We start from the raw sequence: 20,643 nt of genomic DNA on the forward strand, positions 1-20,643 counted from the left end.
TGTTTGCTCTGGATGAGGACAGGGATGGTTGTTCTGGGGAGCTCTTTGCAGCTTCTTCCCTTCTCCAGCCGCTGGATTTTCCCATTCCTGGAAGATCAATGCAAAACCGATCCTGGGAGCAGGGCTGCAAGCAGCTCTGCACGTTCAGTCCCTCACATTCCCATGCAGCTCTGCCTTGGTGGGACCAGCGGAAATATTTGCAAAGATCTTGAGAAAATCCCAGGAGTTCTGCTTTCCTGGCTTTGCAAAAACATTTCTGCTATCAAGCAACCCAAAGAAATGTGAGGATTTTCGCTCACTCTTCGGGTGGGCTCAGCTTTGAATTTTAAAAAGGAATTTGCCAATGCAATCTTGCAACATATGTGAGTACCAAGTCCAGTTTTAGGAGGAGGTGAGCTTTCATGCTTTTCGGAAAACATGCCTTTCTGCCAGATTCCAGGAAGAACTAGGTCTTCTCTGAGGCCATGCCACCCCCTGGAGAAATGCCTCTTCACGTTTGTCACCAGGGACTGAAATCCTGTGGTTTGTAGCACCAAAGGCAGAGTGGCTGGTGAGCCTCGAGGTTTTGAGCGGTGGAGATGTGCCTGCGTGGTCACAGGCTACAGTCAGGACGACAACCCTCAGACTGAGGGACTTAAATCCTTTTTTCCTCTGCTTGAGCTGAGTCCCGAGGCTGTGCCGTTGGTACAGGTGCTGCCTGTGTGGTGAGCTACAGCCAAGAACACATCCTTCATGCTGCAGCCCTGGTGCACCCCTCCGCAGGTCCATCTGCCCTGAGTGGAGGAACCAGCCCTCAGCCCTGCGCCTGCATGGCCAGGAAAAGGGTTTAACCTCAACATCTTGCTCACCAATCTGTAAAACAAGGATCAGGACTCTAAAAATCCCACCTCCATCCCGAAAGTTTAACTCATGAGCTCTGCAGGGCAAGAGTCACCTCTACGTGTACAGCACCGGCTGCAGCAGAGCCATCGTGGCCGCGCAGCATGCCGAGAGGAAAGAATGCCACAGTGGCTAGCAAAGCACAAAGTTCTCTTCCTGAGGTTAAGGCAGAAGGGAAAAACCTGCAAGGGGGAGATGCAGAAAGCACCCGGTGCCTTCTCCACCGTATGCTCCTGTGCTGCTTTTAGATGCAAACAGGCTGTCTAAGTGCGCTTGCAAATGTGGCTGCAGGACCAGCCAGATCTAAAAAGCAGCAATTCCCTCTGCATGCAGGAGCTGTGTCTCTGCTCTCCTTGATGGTCTCTCCTGTTTTGGGACATGACAAATGCACCCACAGGCTAGTGGGATCATCTAAGGAGAGGCCCCGCTTGGTGTCAGGAATCTCACTTTCCCACAGCCAGCAAACTGCTGTCAGACCACTCTTCATGCCATTAGTGTGTTGGTGGTTGTTTCTCCTGCTCTGCCAGCGTTTGATGGGGACATGAGGTTGGGGCCTCACCACGCCAGCCAGAGGAATCCTGATTGCAGAGCATGGAGAGAGCAGTCTCCATCCTGCTGGTCGGACCCGTCTGAAGGATTTTGCTCTCCCCTTTGCTTTCATGCCGTGGGTTAGCTGGGGATTGTTCCTAATAAATAATCCGGAACTGCACTGTAATTTTCTGGGCTGAAATTTGATAATTAAGCAAATATAGCATGTCTTTGTCTTGGGCAAGCACCATAAGGTAAACAGGAAGGAATGAGAGATTAAGATGTGTCTGCTCTAAAGGAAGGTGACAAGCCCAGAGCCGTGACACCTTCATGCCGAGCCGAGAGGCCCAGCTGCGGGCTGGCATTGCACAGATGCATTGTTCGGGGGTGAAGAGCAAATAAAAGCAAAGGGAAAAGAAAACAAGCTATAAAATTCTCAGCAAAGCACAGAGCCCCAGCAACAGCTTCTTGATGTTCCTGTGGCAGCTCTGGGGAGAGGCAGGCGAGGGCTGAGCTTTTGAAGTCCTGAAGTTGTCCTTTGCACAGGCCCCCTGTTAAAATAGTCCCCGTGTTGACATTAGGCTGCATATGGTGGAGAAATTGGACATCTCCCGGCAGCTTCAGTCCCAGCACATGCAATCAAAGCAGAGGGGGACTTTTTGGTATGTGCCCCACCAGGCAACAGGTTGATCCTGTCCCGGTGGTGGGGTGGGAGATCCGTGGGAGAGGGGAGGTTTCATCGGCATGTCCACGGCTGCAGGCGTGCAACTGAACCTTGTGCGCCGAGTACCAAGCATGGGGAGGGAAAGCCGAGGAAGAAGCTAGCTAGGAAGGTCTTGAAACAGTATTTGGAGCTCCAACACGTGTGTCAGGACTGGTGGGAGTGGGAAGGTTGAGCAGGTGATGTTGGAAACCTCCTTGCTCCCAGGAGCAGGCAGAGGGGGCTCCTGGGGTGCTGGGAGGCAGGGGATTTTGCAGCAGCGGGGGGTGGTGGTGTGTGTGCTTTGTACTGAGCAGTGTGAGAGCGGATGAGGGGCAAAGCACTTGTGACAAAGCTGGAGGAGCAGCTGGGGGGGTTGTGTGTTGCTGTTTCTCTGCCATGGATGGGCTTCCTGCTCTTGCAGCCCTGCCTGCACCCAGCTTTTAATTCGCATGAAGTCAGGGGAGGCAAAAGGCATATTTGCTGCAAGTCACAATGGTGAAATGAGGTCTCAGTGACCTCAGTTTCCCCTCCCAAAAGCTAGACTCACCACATAGCACTGGTCGAGAAGGGAGGTGGGTTAGCAGTTGGCTTTCCATAGCCAGAGGTGCCACCAGAGCATCCCATCCTGTGACACCGCTGCTGTGGTGGGGCATCCCAGGCAGGACCTCGAGGGTGCCCACCCCCACGCACACAGGCTCCTCCAGGGTTGGCACCTCCATGGCCAGCACAGATGCTGACGGTCTCTGTTCTTCGCCTCTCGCAGCCTGCAACTGCAACCTGCACGCCCGGCGGTGCCGCTTCAACATGGAGCTCTACAAGCTGTCGGGACGCAAGAGCGGCGGCGTCTGCCTGAACTGCCGGCACAACACTGCCGGGCGGCACTGCCACTACTGCAAGGAGGGCTTCTACCGGGACCTCAGCAAGCCCATCTCCCACCGCAAGGCCTGCAAAGGTACCGGGGCGGGGCGGGACGGCCGGGACCACACAGCTCCTTCTTCTCCGACCGCTTCCAGCCACTCCTGCTTCTACAGCTCTTGCTCTCACCGAAGTCCTCCTGCCCCTCTCTCTCTCCCAAACCAAGCCCCTGAAATTACTTTCCTTGCCCCCACATCCCCTGCTGTCACCTCTCCCTGGTCTTCCCACCCTCCTGGTGAGGACAAGGTCACTGAAATACAAAAAGTCCTCGCTGCTGAGGACGACTTCAAATTATTCCAGGTTTTATCACCTACAAACCACAATTCCTCTGCTTTGACAGCCAGAGCTAACTTGGTCATCACACATGTAAAGGCAGAGCTGCAGAAAACCTCAGGTATGGGGTTAGATGCAGCATCTGTAAATCAGCCTCCTCCAAGCCCGTGCCTCCTGTTCCCACCCTCCACCCTCACCCTGCTTAACCCACACACAAAACAGTTCCCTCCTCAGGATGAGGTGAGAACGGTAAAATGGGAAACAATTTTATTTTGAGCTCAGCCAGTGGAGTTTTTTGAGGTTTCCTCTTCTCCTGCAGTAGATGAGAAGGCGAGTGAGGCTTCAGCTGGGGCGGGAGCATAAGAGCAAACCCTGCAAATGAACTTTTTAACTCTCAGCTGTCTGCTGGAAGACATGTAAATCCTGAACCTGAGACACAGCTAAAGGAATCAAGCAAACATTCAAAAGCCAGATTAGAAGATGCTGGGGTTTCCCACAGAAAGCTACTGCTCTTTGCTCTCTAAAGACCCGTTTCAACAAGAAACGAAAAGCTTTTTGGCTTGGGCTGGGTATTTTTGGCTGGAAAGCTTTGGGTCTTCAGCATTTTCAGATTTTTAATGAAAATGCTTCTTCATGGTGGGGTTGTTTTTTTTTTTCTTTCCACTGAAAACAGACACTCTTTTCCAAAGCAGAAAAAGAAATTGCTTCTTTAGACAGCCCTACTCCCCCTTTTTTCACCTTGTAAAAACTATTTAAATGAGACATTTTCGACCCACCCTGCACTGGGGCTGCTAACAAGCTACAGCTTCAGCCGATGTGCGGGCTGGTGGGATGTGAACCCAACCCGTGGTTCTGGGGGGTGGAGAGGAGCTGCTGTTTTGGGGGTCCGAGGCATCAGAATGCAGGGGTGCAGGGGGGCTGAGCCACGTCCGTGCCCTCCCCAACACCAGCATCCCAACGGGACCCCCGCTCCGGCAGCGGGCTGCCTGCCGCGTGCGGCCGCGCCTTGCCCCCCGGTCCCGGCGGATATGTGTCGTAATAAAGTTCATATTTCTGCTTTCACGGCCGGGTCACAGCTGAAGTAACAGCACGTTAGGTTGAGGCAAACAAAAGGAAATTGTGAAGGCATGGGCTCTCCTCGAGCAGGGCCAGGCAGCGATGCAGGCTGGCACCCGTCACCCCCAGGCAGTGGTGGGCTCGCAGAGGCATTTTCTGGTGGCCAGAGCCTGGTTCTCCTTTACCTTCCTGCTCCCCAGAAAGGGTTTTGGAGTGCCAGGGCAGTGGGAGGAATTCCCACCCCTCCCCAAGCATAGTTAACTCCTTCCCAGGGCTCTGGCTTATCCCAGCTGCCTCCTCAGCATGAGGGCTCCTGGGGATGTGGTGGGATTTGGAAGAGAAGAGAGATCTTTCCCAGCCGTGGGGTCACTGTGCATCCATAGGGATTCCAGTCCTCTGGGATAGGCACAGGGAGCAGGGAGGGGATGCTGGGCTGGAGGGTAGGACGGACTCTGTCCACTGTCCATCCCCAGCTTTTCCATCCAAGGAAAAGGCAGTGCCTGCCCTGTGTTGGCAGCGATGTCCATGCTTAACCCTCTCTGTCTCATTGACCCCGGCATTTCCCAGGACCTTCCTCACTCCTACTTTTCGCAGCTCTCCTCCCCGGCCAGGCAGCCCCTGCTCCCCCTCTGCTGCCCATTTATCCTTGCTGTGCCCTGGCCCCTCACCCTGGCTAACCTCCCCATGGCTGACAGCACACTGGTCTTACCCAAAAAGCCCAGACGGGTGGCGGGTGGTACCTACAGGGAGGACACCTCAGAGCCATGCTGTGCCTCGGTTTCCCCAAGCAAGCACTCAGGAAGATGTGTGCTGGCCTTGGCGAAGCACTCCACCACCTTGGAAGGCTGAAGTTCCCAGTCGATGCATCATTTGCTCTATTAAATGCTCTTTGCAATTGTCCTTTTCTCATCCCTCTGCCTTCTCCAACTGCTCCTGCTGTTGAAATTTGAGATCGCCAAATTTAAATGCTTCTCCAACCCCCCATGGCTTATAACAAAAATGTGGCTATTGGAGCTAACAGATACAAAGGTATGTAATAAATATGCTGGTGCATGAACAGCTCCCCAACTCGCAGGCTATTAGCACAATTTCACAGTAGTTGGAATGGTTTATTGTTGGCGTAATCCATCGACCTATACAAAAGCAGGCAAAATGAAGTTTCCTACTGCAAAGGCATTCCTTTGAAACCTCGTTTTCCTGAGCTCTGTTTATGACACAGGGGATTTTGTGTTCCCTCTATTTTTCTTCCCTGAGTCAGGGACTGTTCTGAAATAATTGTGGAAAACAGGCATTTTTAAAAAACAAGCCCTACCATCTAACAACTTCAGCCATTTCGCCACTGATAACAATATTAATTTATCATCTCACCAAGCCATCTGCCGATGGGCAAAGCTCTCCCAGAGTCTCATCTCGGCCGAATGTGTTTAGAATTAAGGAATTAACCATCCTGTAGCATCTGCCATCTCCCTCACAACTGCCTGACGTCTCATCTCACCCAGTGGATTGTGTTTGCTCTATAAGACTTGATTCTTTCAACCATCGTCTTGCTCCACTCATGTCCTACATGTAACACATTTAAACAAATGTATAGAACAGAGCACCGGTGCCTTGTGAGCTGATAGAGCTGCCAAGGAATCATGCAGCACGCTCAACCACCCTGGCAAGCGTGCGTCAGCTCAGGCGAACTCACAGCAAATGGTCCGTGAAAGAGCTGCTGAAGAGAATTTTGTATTAATTCAACTTCATTAATCCACCCTAACAGACACATCCAGCTAAACTACCTTTCCTCTCACTTGTGTTCCTCATCTCTCGCTCCATCCTGTGTGCTGGGTTATGTACCTCAAGTCATAATGCATCTAACATCAGAAAATCATAGAGGCATGAGTTGCATTGTGTTAAATGGTTGGTTTTGGTATTTATGTAAAGACAACACATTGCAGGAATGTTTGCACAATGTCTACTTTTTTTTTTAATGTGGAGAAAAACAAAAATGCCCCAAACTTTTGCACATGTTGCAGGGCATGGTGTGAGTCTCAGGCAGCAAAAGGTGAGCTGAAAGTGGAGCTGGGCAGTGTCCTCCTGCCCTGGCAGAGGGCTGGTTGGTTTTCTAACAGTCAAATCTATAGTGATTTTCAATTAAAAGATTTTTTTTTAACAATCTGAAGTTGTCTTAGCAGCACAGGTGAAGGCATAAGAAGTTGGACTTTAAAGATGACTTTTACCCTGATGGTTAGCAGTGACGCAGCCGTGCCACGTCCCTTGCCTGTGCATTTGCTTCCAGTTATTTTCTCAGAAAAACGATAAAAGCAAAAAATTTGTCGGTGATCAGAGATGCCCTGTTGCAGAGCCATGCAACAGGCAGAGCATGGCATGAAGTCTGCAAACCACATGCAAAGGAATTGATGACAGATGGAGCAGAGATATTGCATGAAGTGGCAACACGGGGTGCGTGCCAGAGCCTGCCAGGCAGGAGCTGGGAGCTGAAGGGCTGTGACTGCTGTGGGTGGGTGGTCAGGCGAACCCAGGGACACCAGTTACTCAAGCAAGGGCTTGGGCTCCCCCGGCATTTTGAGGTCAGACCACGTAACTGATCTCTGCGTGGCCCCAGACAGGGACTCTTCGCACTGGAGGACGAGTGGTGGTGCTGGTCCTGTGCCACGGGGCTGGATGGGCTCGCCCAGCGGGTGCCAGGGTAGGGTGCCCTTTGCTCCGGCACATCCATCAAACCCCTGGTCCTGCGCACACCCCTGAGGTGTGTGGGCTGCCCTGAGAAACAGCAAAACCCCAGATATCAGAAATGTCACATGTTCATCTTTTAAAATTCAGAACAAGGGTGAATTGTTCCTCTTTTCTCACTGATTTTTGTGAGAGCGTGAAGAGTTCCCAAAATGCTGAAGCCCTGCTTCCCATTCCTTCTGCTTTCCCTCTGCTCCAAATGATGTTGCAAGTGAAATTCCACATCTGGGTCCTGAAAACCTCTGACCGCTCCACTCTGTCGTGAGCTGCTGTAAATCAGAGCCCTGGTGTTAGTTCTTTTGATTAAATTCACTCCTGATATTTGCCAGATTATTGGCACTAATGTAATTCTATTGGAACAGAGACTCTGCAGGATTTTATAGCCTGGCTGTAAAACAGCTCTGCACTTCGGGGGAAGGATTTACACACTTTTTGATGAAAAGATGACAAATGATACGTGTTATGAATGCACTTGTGCTGAGGCTGCCAGGGTAAACCCCTTGTGGAGGGGCAGGATTTGGCACACGGAGAGGTCACATTCATTAGGATTCAATGCTTTGGTAAAAAATAAGGATCACCTGCCGCCGCGGCGCTGCTGCAGCCCATGCCCATGTGAGCCTGGCAGACTTCTCCATCTGCGTTGGAGGATTATTTAATGGCTTATGGGGAAAAAAAATAATAAAAAAGGATCCCTCCCAGCCTACCTGCCTGTACTGGCTTGTACTGCGAAGGCTCAAGTCTTTGCCATTTGCTTTTTGGAGACAGTTTGGGTTCAAGCAGAGAGGGTGAGTGCTGTCCCCAGGGGCTCAGCCTCCAGTCCCTGATTTCATGGGTGTAGATGCAGGGGTTTTTCCCACCCAGCTGCAGGCTTTTGGGGTGGGGGGGATATAACTGACACAGCTGAACCCCTTTGGCTCCTTGTGCTGCCTGAAGAGCAGAGTCACTAGTGACGGGGACAGTGGGATGAGTCCCCCGTCTCTCTCCACTGACTATAGAGGGAGCTGCATGACCAGCTTAGAGCAGAGAACTCATTTCCACAAGGCTGAAGCCAGGGGAGATGTAACCTCCCTTGCTGCCTGCAGCCCCACGGAGAAGTTGGGGTGCAGGAGGCAGCTGGGGTAAACCCCACGTTAGATAGCAGGGTCTGAGGACAGGCTCGCTGCCACCAGCATACTGGTGTCCCACTGCTGGTATCCAATGGGCCATGTCCCAGCGTAGGACAGAAAGATCAGCCTGTCCATGGCACATCTCTGCAGGTTTCAGTTGTGGTCAGCATCCCTCCAGCCTCGCAGATGTCCCCTGCTACCACGGTCCCCAAATCCACAGCAAGGTAGGGGGTAGGCAAGCTCACAACTAACACATCCTGAAGACAGGGGGATGGTCTGGCTGAATGCCCTAAACCAGGGCTCTCTGGGGCATCAGGACCACCAGTGGTGGCTCCTGGCAGGGCTCCTGTCCCCAGCCTTTCCTCACCTGCAGTGAGTACCAGTTCCCACAGGCTCCCTTCTATCACTGCAGGGACCCCATTGCTGCTGGGCATCAGTGCAGGAAATCTACCCTTGGTGTCCATCATTGGTGCAGGAGACCTACCCTTGGTGTCCACCTTAGGAGGAAGTGAATTGCATCCTAAAAGAGATGCTCCTTTCCCCAGGGCAACTTCATTTTGATGCCAATCTCTAGTCCAGCTCATTTGTGGTTTCACAAGGCAAAGTCCAAGGTCATACTTTCTATTAATTCCCTCCAGGGAGTTGTCCTTAATCATCAAACTTCCTTCCCTTCATTTTCTTCCTCTTCGGAGACCAGCTGGAGCTACCGTTTAGATGAGAGATGAGCCAACTTGTAGTGCTGGCAGGGCTTGGATTGGATTCTTTTATCCAGACTTGGTCACCTCTGAGAAATCACATCACTGGAGAAAGTCCAGACTTTCAAGGCATTGATCTGCCAAGCACAGACTTTATTTTCTTCATAGGGCATGCTCTTCCACTGCTGCAAGAACAATTTTCTAGCTCTATTTCTGTACTGCATTTGTTAGTGGCTATGCCTTAGTCACCCCCTTCCCCAAGGCCCCATAATTCTTTAGATCGATATTATTCCAAGTGCTAAGCACTGATTTATGGTTTCTACATCTAAAACTTGTCATCAACAACCCCCAGGCACACACAAACCAGTCGGAGAAAGTTTATAGAAAAGCAGCTTTAGGCTGTCCCACGCACACAAGTTGCTGTGTGGAAGTGTCCTGGGGCAGCACAGGAGGCATGAGTGCCACTGTCACTAAGTGCCACCACCTCCAGGACACCTCCAGAACCCCAGGCATAGCTGCACCAGTCACCCACTTGGGCTGGAAGGGTCCCAAAACAAAGAAAGGACATGACTATTACAGAAGCTCTTAAATTGTTTGGAGTTTGTAGTGTGAAAACATGGAAAAGGAGCAATTTCTTTTTTTACATGAAGCCTTGAGCTCAATGCAAGATGTCTACCTGGCCATGCTAGCTTTTAAACATCCATGGTTTTAATGACACATGAGCAGCCATTTCTGCGTGAGCCAGAGTGGGAAGTTTGCTGCATCGCAGCAGTGGAATATTCCTGCAGCAAACCCAGCAACTGAGACACTTTCTAATTGCTTCAAGCTAGACGGGGCTCCTTGTGCCAGCCTTCATCCTGCTCTCCCTTCCCCGCGTGCCTTCCAGTTCCGAGGACTTTCTAATTAAGTCTGATCAGCAAGGAACAAACCAAATGTCGGAGCCTTGCACAGCCCCTTCCCGCAGCCCAGGGCAGCTCCACCACCTCCATGCAGTGCACGGGAGTGATGCCATGCACTGGGGACAAGTTTAGGGACCCCAGATAATCACATTCCAGTTTGATCTCTGTAGCCACTGGTGATCTGAAGCAGTCGTACTTTCTGCTCCTCTGTGTATCTGCCCCTGGAAGTGCTCCAGTATTGGGGCTGGTTTTTCATTTTGGTGCAAATTAACTGGGACGAAGGTAAAAATTCTGCTGCCTGGCTTTCCCAGAAGCTCATCGCTGACTTTCTCCTCTCTCTGGCTTACGATCAGGGCCACCTCCCACAATCAGCAACATTTAAAAAGATATTTGCTTTCAGTGGAATATATTTTAGGCAGTCTGGGATTGAAACCTGGATGCTCGGAGAGAGCAGAGAGGTAGGAAAACCCACCCGGGGGAGTTGGCAGAGCACCAAGGGGCATCGCTATGGGCAAGGAGGCTCTGCCACCCACATCCCAGATGAAGTGCACATGCTGAGGGTTTCTGGTCTGCTACAGTCTCCAGAAATCGGCTGTAGAAGATCATTAACCAAAAAAGCGCAAAAAAATAAAATCAAATAAATGAGAGGGAAACAAGAAGAAAGAGAGAGAGGTCTGTCTGTGCCTGGTGATAAGATCAGAGCACAGTCACCTCCATGCCAAAAATTTCCTTAAGCTGCAGCTGTCTTCAGGCTCCGGGGAAGTCAGTAATTTCACATCTTGCTCCCACCCAAGCGTGTTTTGCTACACGATTTGACTCTCCTGCAGGCTCAGACTCCTGGGGCCGCTGGGCTGGGCAAACTGTGCACTCCATCCCCACAGCAGTGCTGAGGGCAGGGGCTGCTTCCTAGTCTGAGCCCCCCGTTCTCCTCTAAAAGGCTATACTGGCAATTCCAGGGCCCTTTCAGCAAAGCTCCCCTCGCTTCTGGGAGCATCTTTCAGGCTTTGCCAGATCGGTAGAGACTAACTTGCATTTAAAGGCAAATTTGAAACAGATCCAGGTTAGGGAAGGGGAGGTGAGGAAGGGGCTTCTGACATAGCTTCAAACATCTGGGAGGACCCCTGGATGCAAACAAGACAGCATCTCTCTGGGCAGGGGCCTGACCTGCAGCACAGACCCCAGAGCACGGCGCTGATGTGTCCGCTTGACATCCCCCAGCCAGCCAGGAGCAGCCGCTCCTGCGGGAGATGCAGCTGGTGCCCTGGTGATGCCCAGTGTGTCCTGCTCCCGTGGATTCTTTCCCACAAAAGCACCCACCAGTTGCTTCTTCCACCCAAATGAGTAAAACCAAGACCCAGAGCACCACCTCCCAGGAGGATGTGACAAGATGAGCTGCATCTCCACCGCAATGGGAGACCTTCATCACTTTTAGCGTGGGAGAGAGGAACAGCCCCGCGAACAGATGAGCTGGAAAAGCATGCAGAAAGGATAAAAGCCATGGCAGAAAGTTCCAGCACTGTGTGGGAATCACAGAGGTCAGGGCAAAATGCTCTGCTGACTCTAGGGAGCCAAGACGTGTGATGGAGGAAGCTCAGCCAGAGACCCTCCAAAGGACCTTGAGCTCTCCACGGCAGCCTGGAAGCCTCCCCCCCAGCAGAGGGGAGATACAGCTCACAGCTGAGCCCCAAATTCACGTCAGACGTTTGGACAATCTAGCTTACTGGGAAAACTTGCCGACTCCCTGACAGGAGCTCTGCACTTCTGAAAAAAATCCCATCCTTGCAATGATGGTGCTCGAGAGATTTACTGGCTGAATATGGGGCTGACCACCTTCAAAACTGTGTTTTGGGTTTGGTTTTTCAGCAGAAATACACCCACAAGCAATCCTGAAGGGCAGGTTCGGACTGTGGTTTTTCAGAAGCGGCAGAGTGCGACACAATAGAGGGGAATTCGCACCCTATTAAAAAAAGCCAGACTAAACCCCAGTTCTCCATCACAAGTCTCAGACTAAGAACAAAAGTTCATTTGTGCAGCCAGACCTTCGCATAACTCCAAGAGAAAGAAAAGGAATAATTTGCTTTCCACGTAAATATTTTCAAACTGTTGAGAGATTTTCCTGCTTCAGATCAGTTCTGGAGAGTGAAAAGTCCACCAGGGTCTTAGATCCTGAGCGCTAAAACAAAGTTCAGCCCCGCTCACCCATGTGCCCTTCTGGGATTTTAGGCATACTCAAATGAAAAGGCTCTTTTTTGATAGAAAGAGAGAGATTTTCCAGTTGAACGTACACTTCTCAGAGCATCACAAATCGGTGGCCTGGATCTGTGCCCCAGGAGCTCTCATTGCAGGTGGGGTGTTAGGGGGCTCTCCCCACTGTGGATGCTTTAGTGTCTGGTAAGGGCTGTGCACACCAAAGGGATCCCGCTCTGCCGAGCTTTTTCTAGAGTTTCTCCCCCATCTACCCAGCTGCCTCATTCTGTGAGGCTTGTGGCAACCTCATTATCTCTGAGACTTTTGCTCCACTGCCAGATTTGATTGAAATATGATTAGTGGAAGAATACGTCTGTAGGAACCTCATTGGAACCTCATTTCCTCAGGAGCCAGGCTAAAAATGCATCAGGGGGTGAAAATGATTGCCTTCCCTCCATCCACCCACCCCTAATAAAAGTATTTTCCAACCCACTCTTTCTCAGGCAACGTCTCCCATGAAAGCAGGTTGAGTTATTTTGCTTTAGAGCCATGGGGACACAGTGCTGAGGGGCTGTGCCCCATGAAGCTGCTCTGTGCCTGGCCAGAGCTGCCCCTGGGGGTCTTTGAGCAGACTTGGCATTTTTCAACCGAAAAATAAAAGGGAAGACATCCTCCATGACAAAACCCAAGTCCTGCCAGCAAAAAGGGGAGAAGGAAGCCCCAGTGCTTCATCCCTGGGTGTCTCAGCATCCCCACCACACTTCCTCATGGCTTCTCCAGCTCCGCTACGATCACCCAAAAGGTGGAGCTCCCAGACGACACGGGAATTTTTAACAATTTTTTAACAAGAGGATTTTCGAGCATTTTGGAAAGTGCTGCCATAATTGTCTTATTGTCTGTATCACTAATGCTTGCCCATAGTGTGCCTGCCCAAAAAGTGGATTTATTACTGTGGTTCAAAGCCCCCTCCGGATTAGAGGCGACTCTTGCTCAGTGGAGGCATTGTGGGCCCCGTCTGTTACTTGTTACGGAGAAGACAAAGACAAGGTCTAATCTGTGAAATTTGGCCCAAACTGCAGGGCGCCAAAGCCCTTGGCTTCCCTGAGTGCCAGTTCAGGAGGAAGAAATGGGAGAGCCCTGAGAAGCGGCACAGGAGGAGGGACACTGTGAAACGCCAAGAGATTATTTGGCTTTGCCCGATAAAAGGGGGAATTCATTTTCTGCTGGCAAGAAACCTTTAAATCTCCAAGAGAATGTGCTGAGGGACATTGTGCGTGAACACGATCCTTTGGAGAAGTAAATCCAGTGCACAATATCGCAGACAAGCTGACGATCTCATTGCAAAGCCGTTAACAGTTAATATTTAAAGGCATTATTAGTATTCAGAGTTAACACAGAGACATTTCAACCTCTGCTTCTGGTTAGTAAACTAGCTGGGGCCAGACTGGGTGGGTACACACTAAATACCGCAGTTTCTTTTCCCCGTGACATAAATCTGTGGGATCTGCAGGACATGCCACCCATGGTGGAGATGCTCTGCCATTAAATATGGTCTCACCCATCCCTGCAGGATCCCATCCCCAGAGCCAGCATAAACCTCCCCACGCTACTCAGGTGTGCAGATACTAGGTCATAACTCTCCTCGCCCACGGACAAATAACCAGGTCAGGTCTCCAAAGGATGGAGCACCACTTGTTTTGAATTTTTTCCCCCAAAGACAGGAGCCAGAGCAAATCTGCTAAGAAAAGCCTGCCCAGGTCAGGTCTTTGGGACAGCTTCAAGGCTGGGGTCACCTTACCAGCCCCAGCCCAGGAGTTTCTCACACATTCCCTGGGCAGATGCGTTCACTGGAACCAGAATTTAAAGTACCCGAGTTACTAAAGACAGTGGAGCAGGAAAAAAACCTAACTCTACCACGATGAAAAAGCTTGCTTAAGTAATAATATCTGAACCATACCTCTAAATACTAAAACATAATACCAGGTGAAATATGTTTACTGCCTCAGGATGATGTGGGCTGCATTACTGAAGCAACAGGCAAATTTAGGTTGAGTTGTTTTGACATTTTGCTCTTTGTTGTTGGAATCCAAGTATCCAGACAAGAAGCTTGATTTTGGTGCATTTTTTTTTCCAGCAGAAATCTTGCTTAGCTGCATTTTTTACTCCAGCTGGAGTCTTTGGAGGAAAGAAGGAAAGCAACCAAAGGGAGGCAGTTTTGGCCATGGTTCTGGAAAAGCTTTTGTAAGCACGGTTATATTAACGTGTACCTAAGGCACATTGGTTACATGGGGCTTAAATTCATACTCAACAGTGAGTGTGATTTCCTGAAGAAGGCTCTTCCTCAATACAGGAGCCTTCATCAATTACTATTGAAAATTCAGGTGTTTTTTCCCAGTTTAATGTGTTGCTGGTTTACTGCTTGGTGCATGGCATAACACAAAGAGGTCACGCTTGGCCTTTTAAATCTGGAAGCCCTGCGACGTATGTTATTGCAGATACAGTGTGACAAGAGGAAATCCGGATAGCCCATGAATTCAAACCTTTTTCTGTTGTTCAGTCAAATGGATTTTTGATCATACTGAAAACCTCCCAAGGAAACAGCTTCCCCCCGAACAGGAAGATGCTAATTCTCCAAAAATGCAGGTCCTTTCAGGTACCTTCTCATAAAAGGTCACACTTGATGAGAGCTAAGCCTAGAGATTTATCCCTCTGTTTATCCTTCAACACATGTGTGTGGGAAGATTAGCAGCTGGGAATACCTCCGACCAAAATTCAGGGGTGGAAAAATATTTGCATTTTTGTCATGCTATTTGTCAACTGTCGGTGGGCCAGAGACATCCCAGCAAGTTCAACCACTTTCGCAGGGTGTTTTGCATCCTTTCATACACGGTCCTAAAATCTGCTTCCAGGTATTTTTAAACCCCCAACCAGCCATACCTCAGCTGAAGCCTGGAAAAGCATCGCTGCCTGTGCTCGAGCAGGCGATGGGCTGCCTCAGCAGATTCTAATATAATAGATATAATAGTGGCTTGTCTTAGAAGCTTCAGACAGAGATATAAAACTCTATGACAGACAGTTTTGCAATAGCATGCCCCCAGGGGAAATCTCTTCCTAACTGCAGGCAGTTAGTAGCTGGCTTGGAGTGCTTATATCTGTATATATATTAATCCCAGCTAATGTAACTACAGATGTTCTCATTCATAGGCCTATCTAATCCTGTTGGGCCTTTGCCATGGTGTCTCGTAGCATGAGTTCTACGAGTTAATTACGTGCAGCGCAAAGAAGCATTTCCTTTTATCATTGAAAAAGGTTGCCTTTTAAATGCATTGAATGTCCCTTTGTTCCTGTATTTTAAGGACCAGTGAAGAGGAGCACCTGTCTGACCTTCCCGGCGCTGTGCATTACTTGGCATCCCTCCACCGTCTTTTGGCAAGGCATTTCTAATCTTTTCCACCACCCTCAGATGGGTGCCTCTGTGCCTTTCACTCCAGTTTCCCAGCTGAAAACGTACTATTGATTTCTATAGTGTCATGATATTATATTCAGTGTTACTCTCTACCCCTTTCATAATACAACCTACCATCTTGTTGCTCTTCTGAGCTCCGTTGCAATCAGCCAGATGTTTCATTGACTCCTAGATCTTTTCCTGGAGTGGTTGCAGTTAATTGGGACCCTTCAGTGTGTATGAGCCATCCTGTTCCCTCCTTCTGATTATGCATCCTTCCGCACAGTGGTTTTTGCCTGCTATCCCTTTGCCCTTCCGGCCAGTTTGGGTTGGTATCACAGAAGACCTACACTGTCTCCTCACACCTGGACTAGCCAAGCTGAATGTAGGCACTTAGAAACACTGTTAGCTCCCTGCTTTCCAGGTCATGGTTACTATATAAGAAAACAAAGCAAAACAAAAAAATCACCTTTTTTGGGTAAACCCATTGCTACCCTTGTTCCCCATCAAAACCTCAGAATATATTCTCACTCCTTGTTTTCTCTCCACAGCCAGGCTTTTAAGCAGGAAATAACTTAATTTTCCACTAATAATGCCTGGGCATCTCTGCCACAGTCACTCATCAAAGATTTTTTCTTAAAGATTTTCTGAAAAAACTAAATCACCCCAGTTATTTCCTTTCCTCCTGATGCTGTGTGAACTAACAAACTAAAGACTCACCATTTTCTTGCACCAACATCATTCCTGTTTGCTCCTTCCACATCTCACTCACTACACCATTACATTCTTCTCTGTGGTGAGATGCTTTTAAGCAAGGCATGAGGGTACAGAGGATAAATCAGTTGTTATCCCCCTCGTTATCTCTAACGATGTCCTAGGCACCCTCATTTTCTGAGCAGTGAGGTTTTCTCAGCTCTGGTGCCTCATGGTCTCTGCTTTGCTCAGTGCAGGGAAGTGCTGATATTCTGCACGATGGTGGGTGACGGAGAGACTTTTGTACCCAGAGAAATCCAGGCAAGAAAACATGTTTTGTGAACCAAAAGGTGCCTATCAGGAAGGCAGTGAGGGTGCCAAAGGGGTGTCTGCACCAGTCACCCCCCTTTGCCACTCTAGTGCAGTCTTTCCTCGGTGTGGGATTACAACCCAAAGGAATTTGAACTGCACTGGAAAAATCAGCATTAACCACCAGCAGCCGAGCTACTCCATGTCTGGGGAAGAAGAGCCTGTAATTGCTGCTGCAAGTGTTCGCACTGGCCAGGGAACTGCAAATTGCCTTTAATTACCCCTAATTACTGGCACTGGTTCAGTTCCTCCAGGACAGGGACTGCAAATGTACATCTGCAGACTCTCCTTAGACCACCTCCTGCCTCTCCATGCCAGGAGGGTTGAGTTGCTGCTGATTCGGAGAGTTTTCTGGAAGACAGAAAAGTCAAAATGGGGTCAGGCATTGAAGGAACTGGAGTGCTGCTGCCCAAGGCCGTCATCCCAGACTCACAGGGTCCTGTACTGCAAGCAGGAGCTGGGTACCAGTGGCAGAAAGCACATCCCTACACCCAGAGAGGATTTACCCCACGGCATGTCAGCAATCAGCCAGGCATTTCTCCTGGTAAGGTCCTGGATGGGAGGTTTGTGGTTCCTACCTCCTCTGCCACTTGTCTACTCTGTAACCTTGGGCACATCTCGCGTGCCGTGCGGACACGGCTAACAGCTGTGCTGCAGAGCCCACGCAAGAGCCCAGCCTGGAGAAGAGCAGACAACCTCAGACAGATACAGCCGTAAAAATAACCACGGCAGCTTTGGACAAGCTGTGCTCAGGCATTACCTCACGAGGGGAGGAAGCAGCAGCATCGCTATTTATTTATGTGGTGTCCAAAAGAGCGCTCTGTGCTCTGCAGCCTGGCCTCCAAGAGCCTGATTCTGTAAATCTTACTCCTCACGAAGGCTTTTTTCCCCCTCTCTCTCTTTCTTTCCCGCCCCGCCTTTCTCCTCTCATCCAAGCGGTCCCACTGAAACCAGTGCAATCCGTTCACATGGGGGAGGATTACTCACAGGATGGGGGTTTGCAGGCAATGCCTGAAACCAGCACGCGCAGCCCCAGAGGGGAGCCTGAAACATGAGGCATGTTCCTCCCCATCCTCCTGCCCTTTGCCTCTTCTTGTGTAACCCTTCCCTGATTTGCTTATTTTTGTATTAACTCCTGCCTCTCTGCTCTTCTTTAACTGTTTTCTGTCCTGTTCCTTCTTCAGGCCCTTGCTTAATGTATTTTTATTTCCTCTCCCCCAGCATTATTGAAGCCATCCCCTGGGGCTGCAGTGTGCAGATTTTCCCACCTAAACATCGTTCTGCTCTCTGCGCTCGTCGCCAGACACGCTGATTTAATGTTAAAACTTTTCCAATCAAAACTGGGTTCGATAGAAAAGCAAGTTTTCCACTACAGGCAGGTTTGCAGGCGGCTGGTTCCCACAGGCAGCTCAAGGCAGGGGAGGAGAAGAGGGCTTTTAATCAAAAACCCCAGATCAGAAGCGTTAGGGAAGGAGGAGAAAAGAAGCAAAAGCCTTGTTGTTTGGGTTTTTTCCCCTCCCGTGTGAAAAACCATCAGGTTTTGGCAAGGCTCGGTGTCTTCCCACCCAGCGCTGAGCCAGGGATGGCGGCAGTTTGTTCATGCTCTGGGGTGGGCGGCACAGGGGTGGGATGGCCAGAGCAGGGAGAAGAGGACATCCCAGTGCAGGGGGGCTCCAGGCACCACCCAAACCCTGCTGGGAAGGGGACCAGCCTGGGACCTGCTGCCCAGTAAAGCTCAAACTGGAATCTGGTGGTGCAGGGAGCAGGAGCAGGATGGTGCTGGGGCAGGTTGGAGGGAAGCTCCAGCCAAACACCAAACCTTGGACACCTAATGCAAATGAAGGTGGGATGTGATCTGCTGTCCCCAGATGAGGCAGATTTAGGGTGTCTCAGAGCCAGGGGGTGCGAGCCAAGCCAAGAAGCACAAACCCTCATGGGAGTGATATGCTCAGTCTGGGGGATCTGGGGGTGTTTGAAAGCCAAGCCCAGCCACTGGAGCCCATGGAGCTACACTTGCACTGGCCCTGACCCACAGACCAGCCCCCCCCCCCCCCCCCCCGATTTTGGGCAGTGGGGCAGGTGTTCCCCCAAACCCTCTTGCTGGCAGGCAGTTCCCCTGAGGGGCAGAAGGAGAGCAGGATCAGTGCTCCCCGGGGAGGTTTTTGGCTGGCTCCTTCCCGAGGATGCTGCACAAGAAAAGGAAAGCTTTCCTGCCTTTCCCTGCCACTGCTCAGCAGGGGCAGACCACAGTCTGGCACGGCGCTTGCAGCTTTTAGAAATCAGGGCTGTTAACAAATGTGCGAGGCCATAATCCTTTTGGAGCAGTGATGATAACAAGCCCCGATGCATTTTTTTTCCCCCTTTTTTTTTTTTTTTTTTTTTTTTTTTTTTTTACAAACAGCTGCGCCGGTAAGTCCCACTGTGGGAAATGAGATGGTGAATGATTTCAAGTGCAGTATTTACATCCCCTGCCAAACCCTTCACATCTGCCCAGCTCTGCCGTCAAGCCTCCATCCATCTGGCCAGGAACAGCAGGTCCTCCAGCCTGCCTGCATCCCACAAGGGCATTTCCTTCCTGAGCCCGCGGTGCCAGCTGCCAGGGATGCTGCTCAGCAGGGAAGGGCTCGAGCAAGAGCACTGAAAGGAGGGTGGTTTTTTGGTAGTTTTTTGTTTGTTTGTGTTGGTTTTTTTTTTTGTAGTGCACATGAAATGAATTTCCAACAATTGCTTCCTGCCTGAGATCTCATGTGCTGAAGAGGTGATGAAATGCTCCTTGATTTTGTACCTCTTCTTTACAGCCCCGCCACTGCTCCAGGGAGCCCAAGGGAGATTGAAGCTGGCTGGGGTGGGGGCAGTGGGTGCTGTGGCTCCCGGAGTCCTCTGGCAATGCTGCCTTGCCTGCTCCCCTCCTCTTCAAGTCCTGCAAACCCTTGATCGCAGCACCCATGGGATGAGGCCGTTGCCGTGTCTGTGCGTAGGTATCGTTGTGCAGGGACGCCCACGCTGCCTCCCTGGACCTGTGGAGCACTCACTGCCCTGGGCAAGATGTCCTGGCTATAGTTCCATCTCCACAGTGGGACCAGCTGTGGCTGGGCCACCCCCTTTCTGTGCTATCCCCCCTGTGCCCAAGTGACAGCCACACGTATCCCCTCTGCCAAATGCCACCTCTGTTTCAGGTCAGTGCGGTCGCTGGCTGGACGGGACATTTGCTGGAGGTCCAGCACCAGCTGCGGACAAGGTGGAGCTGTGCTGTGAGAGCTGCTGGCACCCCACGGCACTCATCCTGCTCCCCGCTGATGTCGCAAGGCCGCCTGTGCCTGCTCTCCTCTCCCCCTGACCCTCTTGTTGTGTGTTCCCCCCACAGAGTGTGATTGCCATCCCGTGGGCGCCGCCGGCCAAACCTGTAACCAAACCACGGGCCAATGTCCCTGTAAAGATGGTGTCACCGGCATCACGTGCAATCGATGCGCCAAAGGCTACCAGCAAAGCCGGTCTCCCATTGCCCCCTGCATAAGTAGGTGGATCGCTCTTTTGATGTCTGTAGATTAGAGATATTAACCTTTGTAAATCCACTGGAGCCCAGCTGGGCAGCTACTAACCCCACCACATATGTGCCAACGGGCAGTGCTCGGAGGACAGAGCTGCTGGGGTACCCCTGCCAGCCGCACTGCCCACAGTAGGGCATATAGTCCAAAATTCACACTCAGCTTCCAAGTAGCTCATCTGCCTTGTTGGGTGGGTTGTGTGAGTTCTTCTGCAGCCCAGTTTGCCAGTAATTTGATTTTGCTTCACAGAGCAAAGATGCCCTGAGAGCATGTTTGTTTTGGGGTACCACATCAGGTCTGGATGCTAAGGCAGATGGCTACAAACAGGGTTTTCTCTCTAAAATCAGGCTGTGCCACACTGGCACATAGCTCAAATAAGAGGAGCTGCTGGTGGATAGAGCTGCCATCACAGTAATGCAACTGATAGCCCCTGGATTGCTAAAGGGAATCTTATACTCACACAACCCACCCAGAAACATGGGCTGTTTTACCGTTTGCTTCCTTGGGTTTGCTTTATAGTTTACCTTTCCAAGGCTGCTCTCATTCTCTGCTCTTAAAGCAACAGCATCAAGCACCAGGTACAGCTCCCCAAGTCTCTCAGTTGCAGCATTTGC

The 20,643-nt window shown here is 50.7% G+C and overlaps 1 protein-coding gene and 1 long non-coding RNA gene across 2 annotated transcripts in view; one reads left to right on the forward strand and one right to left on the reverse strand.

The window, feature by feature from the left end:
- The window catches only part of NTN1 (netrin 1), a 103,064-nt gene that overhangs the window by 51,491 nt on the left and 30,930 nt on the right, over nt 1-20,643 (forward strand). The window contains exons 2-3 of the mRNA XM_037409471.1: nt 2,874-3,062; nt 19,849-19,998. Of these exons, the coding sequence (XP_037265368.1) occupies nt 2,874-3,062; nt 19,849-19,998 (339 nt within the window). The remainder of the gene's footprint in view (nt 1-2,873; nt 3,063-19,848; nt 19,999-20,643) is intronic.
- On the reverse strand, nt 6,245-19,874 carry LOC119158012. Its single transcript, XR_005107734.1, has 2 exons — nt 17,472-19,874; nt 6,245-16,835 (listed from the first exon to the last, which is right to left on the reverse strand). It is a non-coding gene; the product is annotated as an uncharacterized LOC119158012 (long non-coding RNA).

Source organism: Falco rusticolus, chromosome 1 (assembly GCF_015220075.1).
Source record: "Falco rusticolus isolate bFalRus1 chromosome 1, bFalRus1.pri, whole genome shotgun sequence".
Lineage (NCBI taxonomy): Eukaryota > Metazoa > Chordata > Aves > Falconiformes > Falconidae > Falco > Falco rusticolus.